The sequence below is a fragment of the Mauremys mutica genome, chromosome 2 (genome assembly GCF_020497125.1).
Source record: "Mauremys mutica isolate MM-2020 ecotype Southern chromosome 2, ASM2049712v1, whole genome shotgun sequence".
Lineage (NCBI taxonomy): Eukaryota > Metazoa > Chordata > Testudines > Geoemydidae > Mauremys > Mauremys mutica.
Genome location: NC_059073.1, coordinates 201,824,172 through 201,843,533, shown reverse-complemented (window position 1 = coordinate 201,843,533; position 19,362 = coordinate 201,824,172). Strand labels below are relative to the sequence as shown.

Sequence of the window (19,362 nt, the reverse complement as noted above, 5' to 3'; positions counted from 1 at the left end):
AAATGAATGTGGGTCCAAATTATTCTGTTGTATTTTAAAATTCAGTCATACAACTTTCTCATAAGAGCCACCGGACTTTCCAAAACCAATCTATAGTCACTTTTAATTAAAACCCTCCAGGGGCAGCCACAGAAACAAAGGAATTGCCATAGCATAATGGGCCAGTGGCCCATTTAGTCCAGTATCCTGTCTCTGACAGTGGTCAGCACCAGGTGCAGCAGCGGAAGATGCAAGAAACCTTACAATGAATAAGTCTGAAATATAGTACTCTTAGTGGAGTTTCTTTTCTAAATGAGGGTAAAATTTTCAAAAGTGCCTAAGTCCCAGTTAAAAGTCAATGGGACTCTAGCTTCTAAGTCACATAAGAACTTTTTGAAAATTGTACCTTTAGTGGTTATCTTGTGCTCTGAGTATGAGGGTTTATATTGTTTATATACTTTCTAGCCCATCTAATGTAACTGTGGTTGACTTAGTTGTTTATAGGACTGTCTAATGGATTTTTTAATCTTGCTTCGTTCTTGGCTTCAATGATACCATGTGGCATTGACTTCCACTGGTTAATTATGTGTTGTGCAAAACATTGTTTCTTTCTATGAGTTGTAAATATATTGCTTTTTAATTTCATTGGGTGTCACCTTGTTCTATTATAAGAGAATAAATAGAAGCTTCCTATTTATGTGCTCTAAACTATTCATTATTATATATACCTCTATCACGTCACAGTCTATCCATTTCTTCTCCAAGCTATATGAAATAGTTGCTGTTTCAAAGTTTTTACTGTTTTCAAAGATATTATCAGTTTAAGCATATAGAGTTGCCTATACATATAATGAGAATTTTACTAGAACTAGTAATACCTTTCAAAACATTGAAAATGTTTAAAGTGCACCTGTTGTAGGCCTCATGTTTTTAATCTCTCTTCATAAACAATTCTTTCCATGCATCTAAACATTTTCATTGCCCTCCTCTCAACCCTTTTCATTTCTGCAATAACCTCTTTGAGATTCTGTAATCAGAACTGAACACAGTAGTAATGATGAGGTGCATCCGCAACAGATATAATGGCATTATAATGTGTTTGGTATGATTCTGTCCTTCTCATAATACAATCGAACATTTTGTTTCCTTTTTTGATCACCAATGCTCTTTGAGCTGGTGTTTTCAGTGAGCTGTCCACTGTCACACATTTTTCCCCTGAGTTGTTACAGTTAATTTGGAACTCAGTGTGTGTGAGTCACTGAAATTATTCTTTCTAATGTACCTCATTTTACATTTATCTATATTGTATTTCATCTGTCATAGTGTTTCCCAACCATGAATCTTAAGTCCTTTTGGAGTTCCTCATGGTCTTCTGTACTAACCTAAATCATTTTGTGTCACTTGCGGATTTTACCTGGTCATTTTTCACCATATTCTCCAGGTGTTTATTAAAATCATACAACAACATTTGTCCTAATATGAATCCTTGGGGCACCCCATAATAACCTCCCTCCATGAGAAAATTGACCATTTGTCCCTACTCTTTGTGTTTCCTCTCTTAACCAGTTCATAATCCAGGACAGAATTTCACCTCATACCCCTTGATTACTTAGTTTCCTCAATAGCCTTTTGTGAGGGACTTTATCCAAATCCATAGCATACTGACAAGTGCGTCTTTTTTTTAAAAAACAGCCACTTAGCTGTTGTTGTACCAGCCTGTTAACACTAATATATTTCCATACTTGGAGGACCTCAATAATGGGGCCTTTTCTGGGGCATACCCCAGCCATCACAATACTCTTCTCTGAAGAACTGACTTACATGGGTGTGCACCAATGTAACTGACAGGAGAACTTGGCCAATGAACTGTAGTTCTAAATATATCACTTGTGTTGAAAACACACTCCAATTCATGTATCACTTTAACATAGTATTCCTAATAGTTGGCGCTATCATGATCACCTGCTCGCCCACAGCACATAGAGGTACCTGCTAAGGCTGCTGTGTTATTTTCCAGTCTGCTTTAGGTGAGATAGTTACCTTTGCATTTAATGTACTTTCTTGCTATTGTCTTGCTATTTCCTTCTACATAGCAGATTCAGTAAATCTGGTATGTAGTCTGACTTGTCCTCAGTCTTGTCTTGTCTACAGTGCCTGCCAGAACTTTTAATATTTCATTGTGTCTTTCAGCACTAGTGCCCTGGGGTCCTGCTACACTCCAACAGGATAAAATGTGCTGCAAGGCAGCATTCTCCTACATATTCTGCACCTCCCATCATTTGCCTGTATGTTCCAAATTAGCTGTTGCTGAAAGGCTGAGGACAGCTCTCAGATGGGACTATGTTCATTTTTTGTACATCTGCTTTCCAAATTTCAGGCCAATAAAGTTTTCTTCCTGCAGCTTTTTCCCACCAGATCCACTGTCCCACCTCATTACCACAACTCCATGCAATCCCTTGTTTTCTTCTCTCACATTAAAATCTAACTTGCTCTTAATCATTTCTTCTCCGCTGTGCTCTTGGTGCTTTGTTGTTTTATGAAGACCATGCTCTTCTTTCTCTGTGTTTCAATATAGCCACTAAATTGTGGTGTCTCAGTCTAACTTCACTCTCTTCCTTTGCTTTTCATAGTATCTGATTTTTCTTGATGATGCTGATGACGCCAGTTTTTCTCATTTCTTCATCGGTTGCTCATCTGTGTCTCTGGCACACTAATGACATTCTCCATAATCCTTCAGCCAATTACTTGGGTGAAATAGTAGTGTAATTTTGGGGTAAAAACTACTTTGTCCATTATCGCTGTTTTAGAGTGGTAGAATAAGGTTGCGAAATACTCATAGTAACCTTCCAATAAAACTAAGGATTTCAGAAGTCTGCAAGGCCACCAATGTGTGTACCTATGGCTTTCATCACAGTAGTATCTGAGAGTGTCACAACCAATACTGTATCTGCAAAACATCTCTGACGGATGAAAATATTATTATCCCCATTTTACAGATGGGGACGTGAGGCACAGAGAGATTAAGGCTTCAATCAACTTAATATTAAGCATGTTAGTTGGTAGCATCCCTGTTGTGTTAAGCACTTAAGTATGTATTTAAGTCTAATTGATAGAATAGTATTTTTATTTCAGTACTGATGGTGGGCCAGGGGACTGAATGCTACATTAAAAGTATATTTTGTACAAAAAATAAGTGTGTGTAATCAAACAACCAACAAATTGTTGGACGATATATGTATGTATAGGTATATGTGTGTGTGTGTATATATGTATAAGGGTGTGGATGGATGGATGGATGACCAGATAGATACACATACTCACACCTCTACCAGATATATATATGTATGTTCTAGATGGGGGGGCGGGTGTATACAGATATATACCTATACAAACTGTGGCAGAACTCCAGCTTTGTCTCGGGGGGTCCTGCGCTTCTAGGCAGTTAGGCTGGCCTCAGAGGTTTGCTGTGACCCTCAGTGTAGCCTCTCTCCCCACCTAGAGGCAAGGGTTACAGCTTACTGAGCCACCTTCATCATTGGCCAGTCTACGGGTTTGGTGTAAGAACCCTCTTTAGTCCCAGTCTTCCTTCTCAGGGAGCGTTTGTGGGGGAGGGTGGAGGTTGGGGGAAACCCGGGCCTGCCCTCTTCTCCAGGTTCCAGGGACCCTAATTGGCAATGGCAATAGGTAATTTTCCTATACTACCGGAGCTATAGCCCTTCCCCAAACGGCCCCTCCTAGCACTCTCCTTGGTATCTGACCACGCTTGTTCTTCCAGGTCATTTACTGCGTACCTTCTTTCTCCCAATCATCCCACAACACACCTTCTTACTCTCAGCTCCTACCAGCCGGCCTCTCTGAAGGGGCTTCCTTTTAAACTAGTCCCAGCCAGTTCTAAATGGGCTTCAGGTGATCTGATTAGCCTGTTTCCTTTGATTGCTTCTAATCAGTTCTTAATTGGTTCCAGGTGACTTATGGAGTCTCCCTGACTTAATTGCTTCTAGCACCTTCCTGACTGCTCTGAGGTAGCCCCTGCCCTGGTCACTCAGGAAACAGAAAACTATTCATCCAGTGTCCAGTGTGTTTTCCATCTACCAGACTCCTGCACCTAACCGGTCTGGGTCTGTCACAATACATATACCTTCATCAAGGAATTTGTTGGTTGTTTGTGGTACATCAGCAATAAAAATCTAGCTACTGATCAACTTTCTTTTTAACCCGATTTACTGTGGTCATAGGCTGCATTTTACAACTCAACAAGTTGGACTTTGAGTGCAATTCTGGTCCCACAAGCAAAGCTCAAGGAATAGGGCCTTGCACAGGGGACGTAGGAAGATGATGTGGCGATGGAATCCTTGTCCCAACTCAGGTGTAGGATTCAGTACACCTGCATGCCGTATCCACAGCTATGAGTATTCACAGGCTGTACTAGTGGCAGTGCCCTGCTGTTCTCCTTGTCTGAAGGTTTGACGCTCAGGATGCACAATGTGTGATCGTACCACACCACTTTCCCACATATGAACACACTGTTCGTCTGGGCATTGTTTGTAGAGTCCCCCTATAAAATGCTCCCTAGACATAAGATGGTAATAAGTATATTTTGAAATGTCAAATATGGGTCTCATTCTGCAGTCAAATCCACTTGTGTAAAATCTTACTCCTGTGTAGAACTCCACATAGGAGTGAAGGTCTATGTGTATAAATCTATTTGCAAGACTGGACCCTCTGAGGGTGGATAGAATGGGATGCTGTGTGTTTGTACTTGTTGTGTGTATGCTAAATTTAGGCTGTGGGTACAGTGTTTGGGTCTGAGTGTGCCTGCTTTGGTGTAGCTTGATTGTGAGTGGGATTTGGTGTGAGATGCCAGCATGTAAGGGTGTGTGTTTTGCAGAGCACTGCAAGATTAATAAATTGTTTTTGAATGCATGCCTGTTATTGCAGGGAATAATATTACAGTATCACTAGTTCTGAGGCCCAAAGGAAATATAAATAGAACACCTCTTTAATAGTGGAGAATGTGGTACAGACATTTATTAAGGCTGGTCAAAAAATTTTGATTGAAACTATTTTTCCATGGAAAATTGGGTTATTGACTAAATGAAATTCTTCACAAAAAGGGTCTGCTTTCCAATGAAAATTTCAGTTTTTCATCAAAATACTGGATGCCTGAAACCCAAAATATTTCTATAGAAAACTGAAATATTTCAATTCTAAAGTGTTTCCTCATGGAAGTTGTATTTCAGGTACCTTATGCGCCCATTCACCTCTGTGAGCTGGACTTCATCTCTCATGATGTGCTATATCCATGATATCCCCTCATCAAGAGGGGAGCCTGTGGTGCATCATGGGATATGTAGTCTAACCAGCGAATACCAGCCTACGGAGGGGAATGGGAACATCAGTCACCCAAACTACAACTCATGAGGCATAGTGGTGGCATTTCATTATCAGGATAGTTCATATTTTGATTTTGTGACAAAAATTCAATTTGTCTGTGGAAAACTTTGACAAAAAACAATTTTTCATTTTTGTCAAATTTTCCATGGGGGGAAAAAATTCTGACCAGCTTCAATTATATTTCTCAAAAAATAGTACTTACATCAGAAAAACTACAGTACTCTATTTTTATTACCAAAGCCTTATTTTTAAATTTTTCATACCATTCTTGTCATTCCTGTTAGTCTCACCTACTCTGTCCTTTTTTCTCATCCCTTTCTTTTCTTGATTGTTTGTCTATTTCCTCTTCTCCCAGAGTTCCTCTCCTTTCACTCTTTTCTGTAGGGCCATATTTTTCCTAGATCTTTGTCCATATATCAAGTAAAGTCAATTTCAGTTCTGTGTGCAGTCTGGGAGCAGACTGTTTCCCCTAGTGTGGGCTTTATTTCCTCTTCTCTCACTCTTCTCCTCTCATAGTCTATGCAAAATCATAGCACAGTCTTACAATTTATGTTCCACAGTTGACTTGTAACTTTCTGGTGCAGGTCAGAAGATCACCAATTTCACCTGTGGGCCTTATTGTATATTTACAGCCAACAATCCCAGATGTGGCAAAATATCACACACAATCGTTTGAGTGATAAAATTCAGTTTTATGGGTATAATCCTGTCCTCACTTATGCCGGCATAAATCAGGATTATCTCCATTGATGTTAAGTTGGTGAAAGAGAGATAAGAATCTGTCCCTTTCCATTTATGCACTTTTGTGAAAATGCAGTCATTATTCCCGTAAAATATTATGCTCCATTTTGACGTTTTTCATGTTCATCTTATTTCTGTGGCTGTAGCACACGCAGGTATCCCTGCCAGATTCTGATCAGTGTTGCATACAGTAGTCATTCTCTGTGTGCCCTCTACATCCACCTACGCAGAGTGACACATACAGCAACAGCTGCTGCAATTTCTATACACCCTTCTGTCTTAGGATGGAAAATGTAGAATAGTCATAAATATATCTCATGGTTTACATACATGTCCAAAATTGGAAAAACATCAACTCTTTCATTAGCTTGAATTGATTGTGTCATCTGGAAAAGTCAGAGTTAAGCAAACTGCCTTATTCGCAATCTAATCATCACCTCTCTTTAAATCCTATTTCTGGAATGGAAATTATAGTGGATGAAAACAGAGAGAGTACTTTAATGCAATTTCATGTCATAGAACACCATCATTGTTCTTTAAGCATGACATTTACAGCCCACCCATCACAACAGTAAAACAGAGGGTTTGCAGGAAACTATACGGGAGGGAGAGAGGATGGAATCTACCCTCTACCCGTGGATATGATATGGGGTAATTCTCCAGCCTTTCTGCCAGGACTGGAAGAGAAGCCACCCACTCAGAGGCACTGCTCCTAAAAGCACCCCTCTGATGTGGCTTATGCAGAAGGGATGCAATGGCCAGCTCTGCCATATTCAGAGAGTGTAAAATTCTCCCTCCATGAGCTCCTTCCCTACCTCCCAGCATTACCGCAGTAGTTCTGCTGTGCTGGGGGGATTTCCATGGACATTTTGCCCATAGGCAAAATCCTCCCCAACTGAAAAAAAATCTTTACGGGTATTTGATATATTGAGATCTTTGAAAGTTGCAAGTGTGTCAATCACATCCTTGGCCAGTATAACTCTGATAGGGCTTGAAGTTATTTGGAGAAAATCCAGTTGTTTAACTAAACCTCAAGACTGTGAAATGATTTTGCTTTTTGATCCATAAGGAAAGCATAGTAGACTAGAGCTGGTAGATTGACTTACACAAGTAAATGAAATTAATCATTAAAAAAAAACATGATTTCCCCCCGTACCTGCAATTTTTGAATTGTTCTATAATAGGAATAAGTACATTAAAGTAAAAAAGATGTAAATATGTGTTCCAAAGGAGGTGGTAAGCCACCTTGGATTAGATCAAATACATCTAACAAGTATCAGTTGTTCTGGGTACTTTAATTGTTTCTCTGTTTATCATCAGTCTTTTTGTGTGTATGTGGAATGTACTCCTAATTTTGGGTGCTACTAAAGATACCAAAGAGACTTCTTACCTGAAGCCACTTGTTCAGTAAAATCAAACAATAATTTTCTTTATGCACCTTCAAAATTCAAATATAACTCGTTCCTCCACAACAACACCAAGTGGTTCTTTATTTCCTCACTGTGAGGACTCACAGGGCTAACAATTAGCATGACTTATGAGACCTTTTTGATCATTTTTGTAGTCTTTTAGGCCTACAGAAAGAATCAATATGTTATAAAGCAATAATAAGGACTTGTTATCTTAAGATGATATATTGTGATATTTTACTGTAGTCTAATAAGGCAGTGCCAGGTTATAATAAATCTATAATATTAGGATGTAGTAAGGTTGTTTTATATTATAAAATAATATATCCCAACTTCATTCCAGGTAAAGATCTCCCCTTGAATTTGTTGGGAGTTTTGTGTAAAATCAGTGGGACAGAATGACCTCACTGAACATTAAGCGGAGAGGGTGCTGTCTGGTTTGTTGGAAAAGGTGTGTTCCCCTTTAAGAGCTACGGAGTGACGTGCGGCGGCAGTTCCATACCAGCTCAGAGTGGGGGTGCTCACCCACCCCCGCCCCGAGGTGACCAGAAGAAAAGGGGGACTGTATATATCTATGCTGGTGCAGGAAAAGACCTCTTTTACCCGGACCAGGGAGAGCAGCACGCACCCTCCCACCTATGGAGGTAGTTAAATACCAGGTTTTGTCATAATCCACTGTGGGCATTATGCCAGTCACACCTTTCTCAGAGGGATGGGAAGGAATTTTTCCCTCAGCCCCAGGTCAGCCAAGGTGATGTGAGGAGGAGGATTCGGGCAAAAAAGAAATCAGAGTTAGGTTATGATGTTGCAGCTCACTGTGTAAGCATGGGATGGATGTCCAGTGCTTGTACTCCGTAGGGAAGGGGTATGTGATCAGATAAAATGGATTGGTTAAGAAGGTATTCTTCAAAGGAGTGGAAACAAGGGGGGCTCTGGGCTCTTATGACCAGTATGTCAGGGAGTCATCCCTCCTGCTCCTTTATAACGCCCCCCTTAACCTTCCTTTGAGGAGGGGATGAGGTCCCAGCAGTGAGCTGGCTGGGAACCAGGATGGGTAAAGAGGGAGGGCAGACAGGAGCCCTCCCCTCTTGGGTATGTGTAAATGTTTATGGAATTACCTGCACTGTACAATTTTATCTGCCGGGTACTCCTGGACATTTAGGAATAAAGTTGCAGCCTACTTGAATGACATCCAGTGTCTCCTGTCTTTCTTCCGGCATACCCGGACAATGGTCTTTAGCTTTTCAGGCCTGCATAAGAGTCCATTATTAGGAGAAAGGGTCTGATTCTCCTCTTGCTTCCTCCAGTGTAAATCAGAAGTATCTCCACTAAAGTTAACAGGATTATACCATTGTAAAGTTGGTGGAAGATCAGAGTCAGATCCATAATGTGTCATTGTATATGAATTGCATCTAGCCATATTTGAGGAACATCTTATCTACTGGAAAATAGAGAGAGAAATGTCAATCCTGATGGTACGTGAGTGGATTTCAGAAGTGTCACAGTGTGCTACCAAGAAAGAACAGGTTTGTGGACTAAGGAATAATAAGGCATTACAAATAATTTTGAATCATTGGTTAGTGTCATAAAATGGACTATTCCTTTATTTATAGCCCCCCATAGTCCCACTCTGAAAGGACCCGTCCACCTTCATGAAACCACGTTGACTTACACAGGGAATTAGGGCTTGCCTTCATGGATCAGGTTGTAGGGTGAGGACTTATATTGATAAAATCAGAATCTTGCTGGACGAAGCAGGAATCTCTCTGGTACTCATTTCAATAAAGAAAATATATAAAGAAATTCTGAAGTTTTTAGTAGTAGAGAAATTATCTGATTATATTAAATAAAATTGGAAGGGTGGTGGTTTGACGCAGCTCAAGCTGCCCCTGTCAACCCTTTGTCATCTAAACTTTGCACATGGTATTATATACTTATTCAGAGTCAACAGTTTCTTTGGGAAAGTCTCTGATTACTAGTATATTTCTAAATTTTTATTCTTACATTTTAACATATAGCTCCATCAGCCCTCCCAGACGCAAGTGGGACAAGCAGCCTCACAATCCAACCTTCTGCATTTGGCTCACAGTCAAGCATCTATGTCTCAAAGCCCAGTGCGTCAGGCTTCCTCTTCTTCCTCCTCATCCTCCTCCTCTTCAGCTTTGAGTGTTGGCCAGTTAGTCAGCAGTAAGTATTGCACCCTGGCTCTCTCTATTTCTCCTATCTGTTTGTTTCCATTCTTGCTTATCTTCCTTATCTACCTTTCCTTCTTATTCATATAATGGACTGTCTATGCTAATTGGAGTAAGCTTTGCCAATAAGAACTACTCAGTGCTGTGATTCAAGGGGCCTAAGAAATCCAAACCAGACTAAAAATGGTCATAAAAACTGTAGTAGCCCTTGATTGATTACCCTAATTGTGGACAAAGTGGCAACCTATCCTCATTCTTAAAACTAAAAGGTATTTCATGTTGTGCCAGTCTCTAACTATGTGAGATCAGAATGACACCTACATGGGGGATGGACTACCCAAAATCTGCTTACTGTGGGGTTTATGCACCTTCCTTTGAAGCCTCTGTTGCTGGCCACTATCAAACAGTATGCCTGACTAGATGGATCTTGGATCTGATCCAGACTGGCAAGTGCAATGTTCCTTTAACCAGCCTAGAAACTGAAGCTGGTGCAGAATATATCAGCCTGCTTATTATGTAGTGTATCTTTCCAGGAACATATGACACCAGTGCTCAATGGTATGCACTGGCTGCCTGCCGGTTTCTGGATATTGTTTAAAGTGAGGTTTATTTTCCCCCACCAGCTTCAATGGGACAAGATCAGGAAAATATGAAAACATGTACAAAATATGTGATGCCCTTAGAGATAACTAAAGACTAATTTGTGTGTGGACCGAGTGTGTGAACTGACTAATTTGTGTGTGGACAGGGGAGTAGCCAGACAGTAGGGGTTCTCTTTACTCACCTGTGTGAGCTGCCTTGGCCCTGAATTCCAGCTATAAGTGGTCAGAGGCTCCGTATGCCCAATTACTCTCCATTTGGGCAAATGGATGGAGCATGGGCAAGGAATGAACAAAGCCTTGGCTCCATCCCTACCCATACATTGGCCGGCATGGCTGAGACAATACACCAAGGATAATAATTTAGGACCTGACCCAATGCCCATTGAAGTCAATTGAAAGCCTCACATTGACTTCAGTGGGATCAGTCCCTTACTGCTCCAAGAGGCAAGCAATAAATCAGTACCTCATGTGAGGAGCAAGGGAGGAATTATGGTCCTTTAAACAACAATTTGGTCCCTGTCCTGCTCCTGAGACAGTAATGTACCCACTTTCTAAAAGCTCCGTCTAGTCTTGAGCTACAATTCAGCCCTATGTCATTGTAGCGCAGTAGGGATTTGCAGTATTTATTTCAGGTATAATTAGTGAGAATATTAACACTGCAAATATTCATGTGCCCATGTCTATTTATAAGAGGCAAAAGAGGAATGTTACTTAAGGGTGACATCTGTGTGATAATCTAATGAATTACTTAGGGCAAGATTTTCCATCCTTACTCACATTGAGTAATAACTTACTCTACAGGTAGCCCTACTGAAATCCATGGACTAAGGTGCTACTCAACATGAGTAAGGGTAACAGAATCTGGCCCTTCATAGCTTCCAGTGAAATACATTTTCCATGTTGTCTGTTTCTGTTTGTTTTTCATTCTATGTATATATTTTCTTTGTGATTTTACATCCGATTTCCCCCAATATGTTTTCTAAAATCTTTCAGCCTTTTTTAAAATTTCTGTCTATTTTCTCTAATTCCATCCTCTCTGTTATAGATTATCTCCGATGATGTCCTGTGATATCTTTTTATGTTTCCCTTTGTGTTTCATTTTTCTTTTCCTCTCTCTCTCTCGCCTGTCTTTTTCCTTTAAAGGTTTTTATTTTAATTTTAGCTTTTCGAGTCAGATCTTGCAGTTGTAAGTCCTCATTCAGGCAAAGCTATTCGTTTAAATAAGAGTTTGGCCTGAGCAAGGACTGCAAGGTTCACTTCTGGTTTTTTTCCCTGTACGCTGTACTTATCCTTATTCTCTTATCCTGTGTGTGTACTCTTTTCTCAGATAATTCACTTCTTTCTTTCTTTCTTTCTTTCTTTCTTCTCATACCCCAAAAGAAAAAACGTTAAGGGTCATTTTTCTCCTACTTCCCCTTCCAGTTCCCTAACCTCTAATTCTTCTTTCCCCTCGTTTCTTGATCTTTCTCACCACATGTTGCTATGGATACCATATCCCTCTTCCTCACACTATGGGACCCATCTCTCCCTGAATCCCATTCCCTCTTTGTCTATCCAGGTCATCTATCACCATAGTATCTGAGCACTTCCCACAAATAAACAAACTACAACAAAGCTATTTCTCTCTTCCTTTTCCCCTCTCCTGTGAGCCCACATGTTTCCCGACTGCACTGTCTTGTCCTGCCTCTCCCTGCCCTATTTACTTTCTGTTGTCCTTACCTGGCCAGCTACCCTCTATTCTGTCTTCCACAGTGAAGAAGTCCTTACCCACATCTTCCCTCTTGCTGGTGTTCCTCACACCAGGACTTCTACCTTCCCTCAGGGTGTGTTATTTTCTCTGCACTGTTTTTTGTCCATTACTACACAGATAGGAACAGATTTGCACTCTGCAGGAGAAAGCAGAGCACACCCAGGCCTTACTTAATCCCTGCAGAGCTGACACTGGAAGGAGGCATCGAAGAAAGAGGAAAGCTCTCCAAGGCAGGAGAACAGGAAAAAATCTGTACGAGCTTTTGAATCCCCTGGTTTCACACCAGACTCTCTCACCTCCTCCCCCATTAATGCCCCCAGCACCAGAAAGGAAATTCCATGTGGCGTCTTCTCTGTCTCCTCAAGTGGAGGGGTTCCCAGTGTGCATATTTCCCTGTAGAGGTCCCAAATGGCTCTTTCTCCTCTCAGCGGAAGATGGTAGCTCTGCAGCCATGGTAGAGCTTCAATCTAAACACTGATACTATTGACCATGACAATTCCATAAGACAGGCATATACCCCTTTTTCCTCAATGGCACTGTACTATCTACTCCATGCTATTGGCTGGATTTAAAAATCAGCTGCCTTCTTTACAATGTAGAATGAGAAATTTGCATTAAAACAGGAGGGAAATTACAGACCTAGCAAGAAAGATGACAAGAAAAATCTAACCTGGCAGTAGTGTGAGATGGGCCTGAGCCATTATAGATGATTGTGTCAAAGGACACATAGAAAAACCAATATACTGCATATATGAGCAGTAAGGGTCTGACTGAAGTCAGAGGAGTCTTTCCATAGACTTCAATTCGCTTTGGATCAGACTCTAAATAGAAATCTGATCAAATCTGATCCAAAAGCTACTTTCTGCAAAGTTCAGGGGTGGAAGAAAGTATTCCAGTACTACCCCTGTCTACTAATACAATCCCTATTCTAAAGACATCACATGATAGTAACATGCCATTTCACTGACACAGATACCAGCTATTCTCTACCATGCATGTCAGATCTTTTCTTCCCCAGTTTGTGTTTTGCATGATAGGTTTTGATTTCCATTCCCAAGGAGGAGTTCAGGCTAATTCTTCCCTAGTCCAAGATCCTAGTGCAGGAAATGATCTTCACAACGAATCCACTCTTACAACCCTGCCATAGCACAAGAGTCCGGTTGCAATAAAACGCAGCACAACACATCCATAATCATGTACAAACAAACAAGCCTTAGCTTCTTACATCCTTTATCCTTTCCCTCCCAACAGGCTTCAGTCTTTCCACCAACTCCCAGCAATAGCTATAAATACCCTTAATACTGAGTTTGCTGCTTTCAGAACTACATTTAAAAGTGCTTTGGAAATGACTGATTTGTCCATTGGTCTGTCCCTAGCATCCCCACTCAGAGTCCTAAAGCAAAGAAAGGAAAGAAATGGAGGAGGCCATCATCTTAATGCCTTGTATCATTTGGATCACTCAGGGGACTCTTCACAACTTATTGTGTCAGTGGGGTTATATACATTTCTGAGACGATTTAGAAAGGCACTAAAGGACAGTTAGGCTCCCAACTCCCATTTGTGTCTTTGAAAATTTCCCCCTTAATAACCAGTGTGGTATGTAAGTCATGTGTGTACAGCAAGTAGGAATATTTCAAACATTTATGGGATAATGGTTAGTTTCTGTGAACAGTCGTACTTTGTAAACCTGAATGATCTTAGTTATATTTACACACACTAACAATATATAAAAATATACAATTTATACATATATATTACACACACACACATGTATAATGCATGTGTATACGTATGTGCACATATCTTCATGAAATACATATAAGTCCTAATTTATCTGATATACTGAGCACATGCAGCCCCCACTGACTTCAACAGGAGTTGCATGGTTGAGTGCTCAACACTACACACACACACACACACACACACACACACACACACACACAAAGGCCCACAGTATGGGATATAAACCTCTGCAATTTCATTTTTAAAATCCAAGCTATTTTGCAACTATAGAAGAGAAAAATAGCATTGTTTCTGATAAAAATTATTTAGGGTTTTTATTATTATATTTTAAAACATTCTAATCATCATAGGCTAAATTGATATGCTAAAAATCTCTCTCTTTTTCTCTCATTGGTCTAAGAGCCTTTTTAGATGGAGTTTCAATCATAAGGGAATTTTTACATCAGATTATAAACCCCTGATAATGAAAGCTTTGTTACTGTAATACTGACAAGTCCTTAACTGTAGCAGTACTAGCAAGAGCCACTATAATATGGTGTTCAGCACAGTAATGTAGTCTAGCACAGTCCTCGGACAGCTACTTGCATTTACAGAAATTGATGGGTTATTGTGCTGAAAACTTTTCACCTAAGTCTCAGGAATGAGGTGAAGAACAATAGAGATGTCTCGCTGGGAGAATGCCTTTACTACACGCAGGATTGAACAAGACTTTGAAATCTTCCACCATCCTAGTCCCATGCTGTCTCCGGCTTGGTGAATGCTTTCATTTAGCCAGGGATCAGTAGCTTGGGGGGGGGAAAGTTTCATTCTCCAGCTGTTGTGTCATTTCCCTTGATAAGTCCTAAATTGACCGAGTTATCCAGCACCAAAGGAGCCTTCCTATGGCAGACATCCTTTATTATGTGCCCTTTCAGGGACAAAGGCTTCTGTGTCAGTAAACTGCTATCTAGAAAAAGGACAAATTTATTCTCACAGCTTCATGAGCATTATCTTCTGGGTCTAATGTAAAAGTAAAATATTGTGCAGCACTACCATCTAAAACACGATGGCTGACATTGCAAATACCCTGCTGCTTGGTTGGCAACCTGATGGGGTGCAGAATGTAAACCCTGAAAGGATGTTTTCCCACAAAGACATGTTTTAAGCACTGATTATAAAATTAAGATGTTTCAAACAGAAATATTTGGATGGGGTGGGCTTGAGTGGTTTTTTGGTTTTTTGTTTGGTTGATTTGTTTGCATTTGTTCCAGCTAAAGCAGAAAAGACTTAATTTCAAATTTAAAGACTCAGCCCATTTTCATTTGTTGTGCACATTTTAAACTCCAAAGGAAAAACAAATGCCAGCCCCTTGTGTGAGCCAAAGATAATCAGAGACGACTGTGAGCATTATTTGTTGAAACTGGAGGAGATTTTCAAAGGCAGAAATGGTAGTGAAGCATCTAAGTTCCATTGACTCAAAAAGTAATAGCAACAAAAATTTTAAGTACATCAGAAGCTGGAAGCCTGCTAAACAACCAGTGGGGCCACTGGACGATTGAGATGCTAAAGGAGCTTTGAAGAATGATAAGACTTTGCTGAGAAACTAAATGAATTCTTTGCATCGGTCTTCAAGACTGAGTATGTGAGGGAAATTCCCAAACCTGAGCCATTCTGTAGGTGACAAATCTGAGGAACTGTCACAGATTGAGGTGTCATTAGAGGAGGTTTTGGAACAAATTGATAAACTAAACAGTAATAAGTCACCAGGACCAGATGGTATTCACCGAAAAGTTCTGAAGAAACTCAAATGCGAAATTGCAGAACTACTAACTGTAGTCTGTAACCTATCATTTAAATCAGCGTCTGTACCAAATGACTGGAGGATAGCTAATGTGATGCCAATTTTTAAAAGGGTTACAGAGGTGATCCCAGCAATTACAGGCCGGTAAGCCTGATTTCAATACTGGGCAAACTGGTAGAAACTAAAGTAAAGAACAAAATTGTCAGACACATAGATAAACATAATTTGTTGGGGAAGATTCAACATAGTTTTTGTAAAGGGAAATCATGCCTCACCAATCTACTAGAATTCTTTGAGGAGGTCAACAAGCATATAGACCAGAGGGATCCAGTTAATATAGTGTACTTAGATTTTCAGAAAGCCTTTGACAAGGTTCCTCACTAAAGGCTCTTAAGCAAAGTAAGCTGTTATAAGATAAGAGGGAAAGTCCTCTCATGGACTGGTAACTGGTTAAAAGGTAGGAAGCAAAGGGTAGGAATAAACGGTTAGTTTTCAGAATGGAAAACAGTAAATAGTGGTGTCCCCTAGGGGGTCTGTATTGGAACCAGCCCTATTCAACATATTCATAAATGATCTGGAAAAAGGGGTAAACAGTGAGGTGGCAAAATTTGCAGATGATACAAAACTATTCAAGATAGTTAAGTCCCATGCAGACTGTGAAGAGCTACAAAGGGTCTCACAAAACTGGGTGACTGTGCAACAAAATGCAGATGAAATTCAATGTTGATAAATGCAAAGTAATGCACATTGGAAAACATGATCCCAACTATACATATAAAATGGTGGGGTCTAAATTAGCTGTTACCACTCAAGAAAAAGATCTTGGAGTCGTTGTGGAGAGTTCTCTGAAAATATCCACTCAATGTGCAGCAGCAGTCAAAAAAGCAAAAATGTTGGGAATCATTAAGAAAGGTATAGATATTAAGAAAGAAAATTTATCAGCTCTATATAAATCCATGGTACGCCCACATCTTGAATACTGCATGCTGATGTGGTCGCCCCATCTCAAAAAAGATATATTAGAATTGGAAAAGGTTCAGAAAAGGACAACAAAAATGATTGGGGTATGGACTGGCTTTCATATGAGGAGTGATTAATAGGACAGGGACTTTTCAGCTTGGAAAAAACACACCTATGGGGGGATATGATAGAAGTCTATAAAATCATGACTGGTGTTGAGAAAGTAAATAAGGAAGTGTTATTTACTCCTTCTCATAACACAAGAACTAGGGGTCACCACATGAAATTAGTAGGCAGCAGGTTTAAAACAAACAAAAGGAAGTAGTTTTTCACACAACACACAGTCAACCTGTGGAACTCTTTGCCAGAGCCTGTTGTGAAGGCCAGGACTATCGCAGGCTTCAAAAAAAACTAGATAAGTTCATGGATAGGTCGATCAATGGCTATTAGCCGGTATGAGCAGGGATGGTGCCCCTAGCCTCTGTTTGCCAGAAACTGAGAATGGGCAACAGAGGATGGCTCACTTGATGTTTACCTGTTCTGTTCATTCCCCCTGTCGGAAGACAGGATACTGGGCTAGATGGACCTTTGGTCTGAACCAGTATGGCCGTTCTTAAGTTCTTACAAAGTAGGCACCTACCTGCCATTTATGCCTTTGAAAATCTTCCCTACTGCCTTGAAATGAACTGTAAATAACTTGGTCTGCAAACTTGGCAGTGTTTTAGTGACAAAAATCATTAAGAATGTTTTGTAACTTCGGACAGTACCAATCTGTCTCTGTTAGGGGGAAATAAATCCACCTTCTGCTTCCCAAGAAAATGCAGTAATCCTGGACGGCTCGAATGTCGTATGAAGCGTTTACACCATTTAAAAAATATTTCAACAGATCCTCAAACAGCCGCTGGTGAGGTGGATGGGGTGAATTTGGAGGAAATCCGAGAATTTGCCAAAGCTTTTAAAATCCGGCGCCTGTCTCTTGGTCTGACACAGACTCAAGTTGGCCAAGCTCTAAGTGCCACAGAAGGCCCAGCCTATAGCCAGTCTGCCATCTGCAGGTAACAAGTTACATAATAAGCTATATTCTCCGCTCTTTGTTCTTAATTGTATTTATTATTCTGGCATATACGAGTATTTTAATCGCGTGTCCTTAGAATTCATTACTTACTTAGACTAGCAAATAATGTTGGTATCTGGCAGATAAACTGTACTTACTGTGTGCCTCTAAAACAACTTTTGTCTTTTCCTTTTTTAACAAAAAGTATGAAACAATAAATATGTTCCTGGCATTGAGACTTAATTCAGTAGTGGAGCTGGAGACCCTGCTGATGCTGTATAAGCACCAGCTGACCCTCTTCATACTGTGCCATTTTCTACAGATAGGGTTACTGAACAGATATTTCATGGCTGCATCCCTGCTAAGTTAAAGCCTGTATTATTGTGGTTCGCACTTCACATACAGGATGTTAATAATGATTTACCTAGGCAACACAGAAGGGAGAAAAAATTTACTACATGGTATCTTGCAAACTTTCTAGTGTTAATCTTTTTATTACTCAAGTGTTTTAAAACATGTACAGAAAATGAGTAAGAATCTGCTCTAATCTTAAGAAAAAAATGATGCAGTCTTGATGGAGTTAAAGTTAAGTAGTCAGAAGCAAACACCATGTATACATGTATGTATGTTACACTAATCCCATGTTTATGCATGAGGTAACAAACACACTTAGGTAACAGCTTTTTCCTCTTGGGCAATGCCTTATAGTCCTCCTCCATCAGTGAAAGCCAAGAAACCAACTCTAAGCTCATTTAAGTGGATTTTGTTCTTGGTGATCCATGAAATGCTCTGTCTTTTTATCTGCTCTTTATACTTTTAATGTATTCCCCATAGAACGGAAGTGTACTTTTCCTGCAGTTTAAGACTAAGGTTATAAATAACATCAGTATGGGGTAGTGAGCTTGCAGCTCACATTTTGCTCAATGATTTTCCATAAAACCCATTGATTGTTGTTAAATACAAAAAGCTCCATAGGATCCTCTCACTTCTATGGTCTCCCCTACTGTTTTTTCTTATAAGATACCTCCCTGTAGAAAATAACCTTTATTCAGTCTATACAAGGATACTACTGCTGGGAAATTTGTTTCAAGACTTGTATATTGTTATACCAAACAACGTGTACTGAAGCATCAACACTAACAAGCAACACCAATGATATGGATGCTATTGCTGCTTGTTCCTAAGCATTAATGTTATTTTTTCTGTATGGTCAATTGGTAAAGAACACCTAAAACAGGAAGTGTTTTTAGCAATTGCCAATTTGTAGTAGCTGTAGATTGCTTTTTAACATGCCATACTTTAAGTTTATAAATTGAAGTTTGCTTTGCTTATGTTTGGTTTATTTTCTTCTTGTTCCCCCACTCCCCGCCCCTGTCTCCCAACCTTTAACATGCAGATCCCAGTAACCTGGTTGAGATGCTTTGAATTACAATGAAAAAAGGATTACCCACTAAGTGATTATAATGAAAAACACAGCTATGATTAAGTTAGAAGTAGATAGTTAATCAAGGGCCAGAAGTGGGGAGCCTGACAATGAGTACGGACTTACCCGCCTCCACTCAGTATCCCCGTTGAAATCAGTGGGAGTATTTGAGGAGTAAATCAACGCTGAGCCTGAGTAACAGGTTCGGAATCTGGCCCCAAATGCTCGCAAGGTTATAATTTTTACCTTTTCCTCTCCACCTTTTGAGGCATTCCATTGGGATGCAATAATCTGTAATGACTGTGCACTTCTTGTTAAGCACAAAAGCAGGCCAC

At 40.1% G+C, this 19,362-nt stretch overlaps 1 protein-coding gene across 1 annotated transcript in view; it reads left to right on the top strand.

The window, feature by feature from the left end:
* The window catches only part of POU6F2 (POU class 6 homeobox 2), a 352,462-nt gene that overhangs the window by 330,765 nt on the left and 2,335 nt on the right, over nucleotides 1-19,362 (top strand). The window contains exons 8-9 of the mRNA XM_045006755.1: nucleotides 9,542-9,710; nucleotides 17,437-17,605. Coding sequence (XP_044862690.1) covers nucleotides 9,542-9,710; nucleotides 17,437-17,605 — 338 coding nt within the window. The remainder of the gene's footprint in view (nucleotides 1-9,541; nucleotides 9,711-17,436; nucleotides 17,606-19,362) is intronic.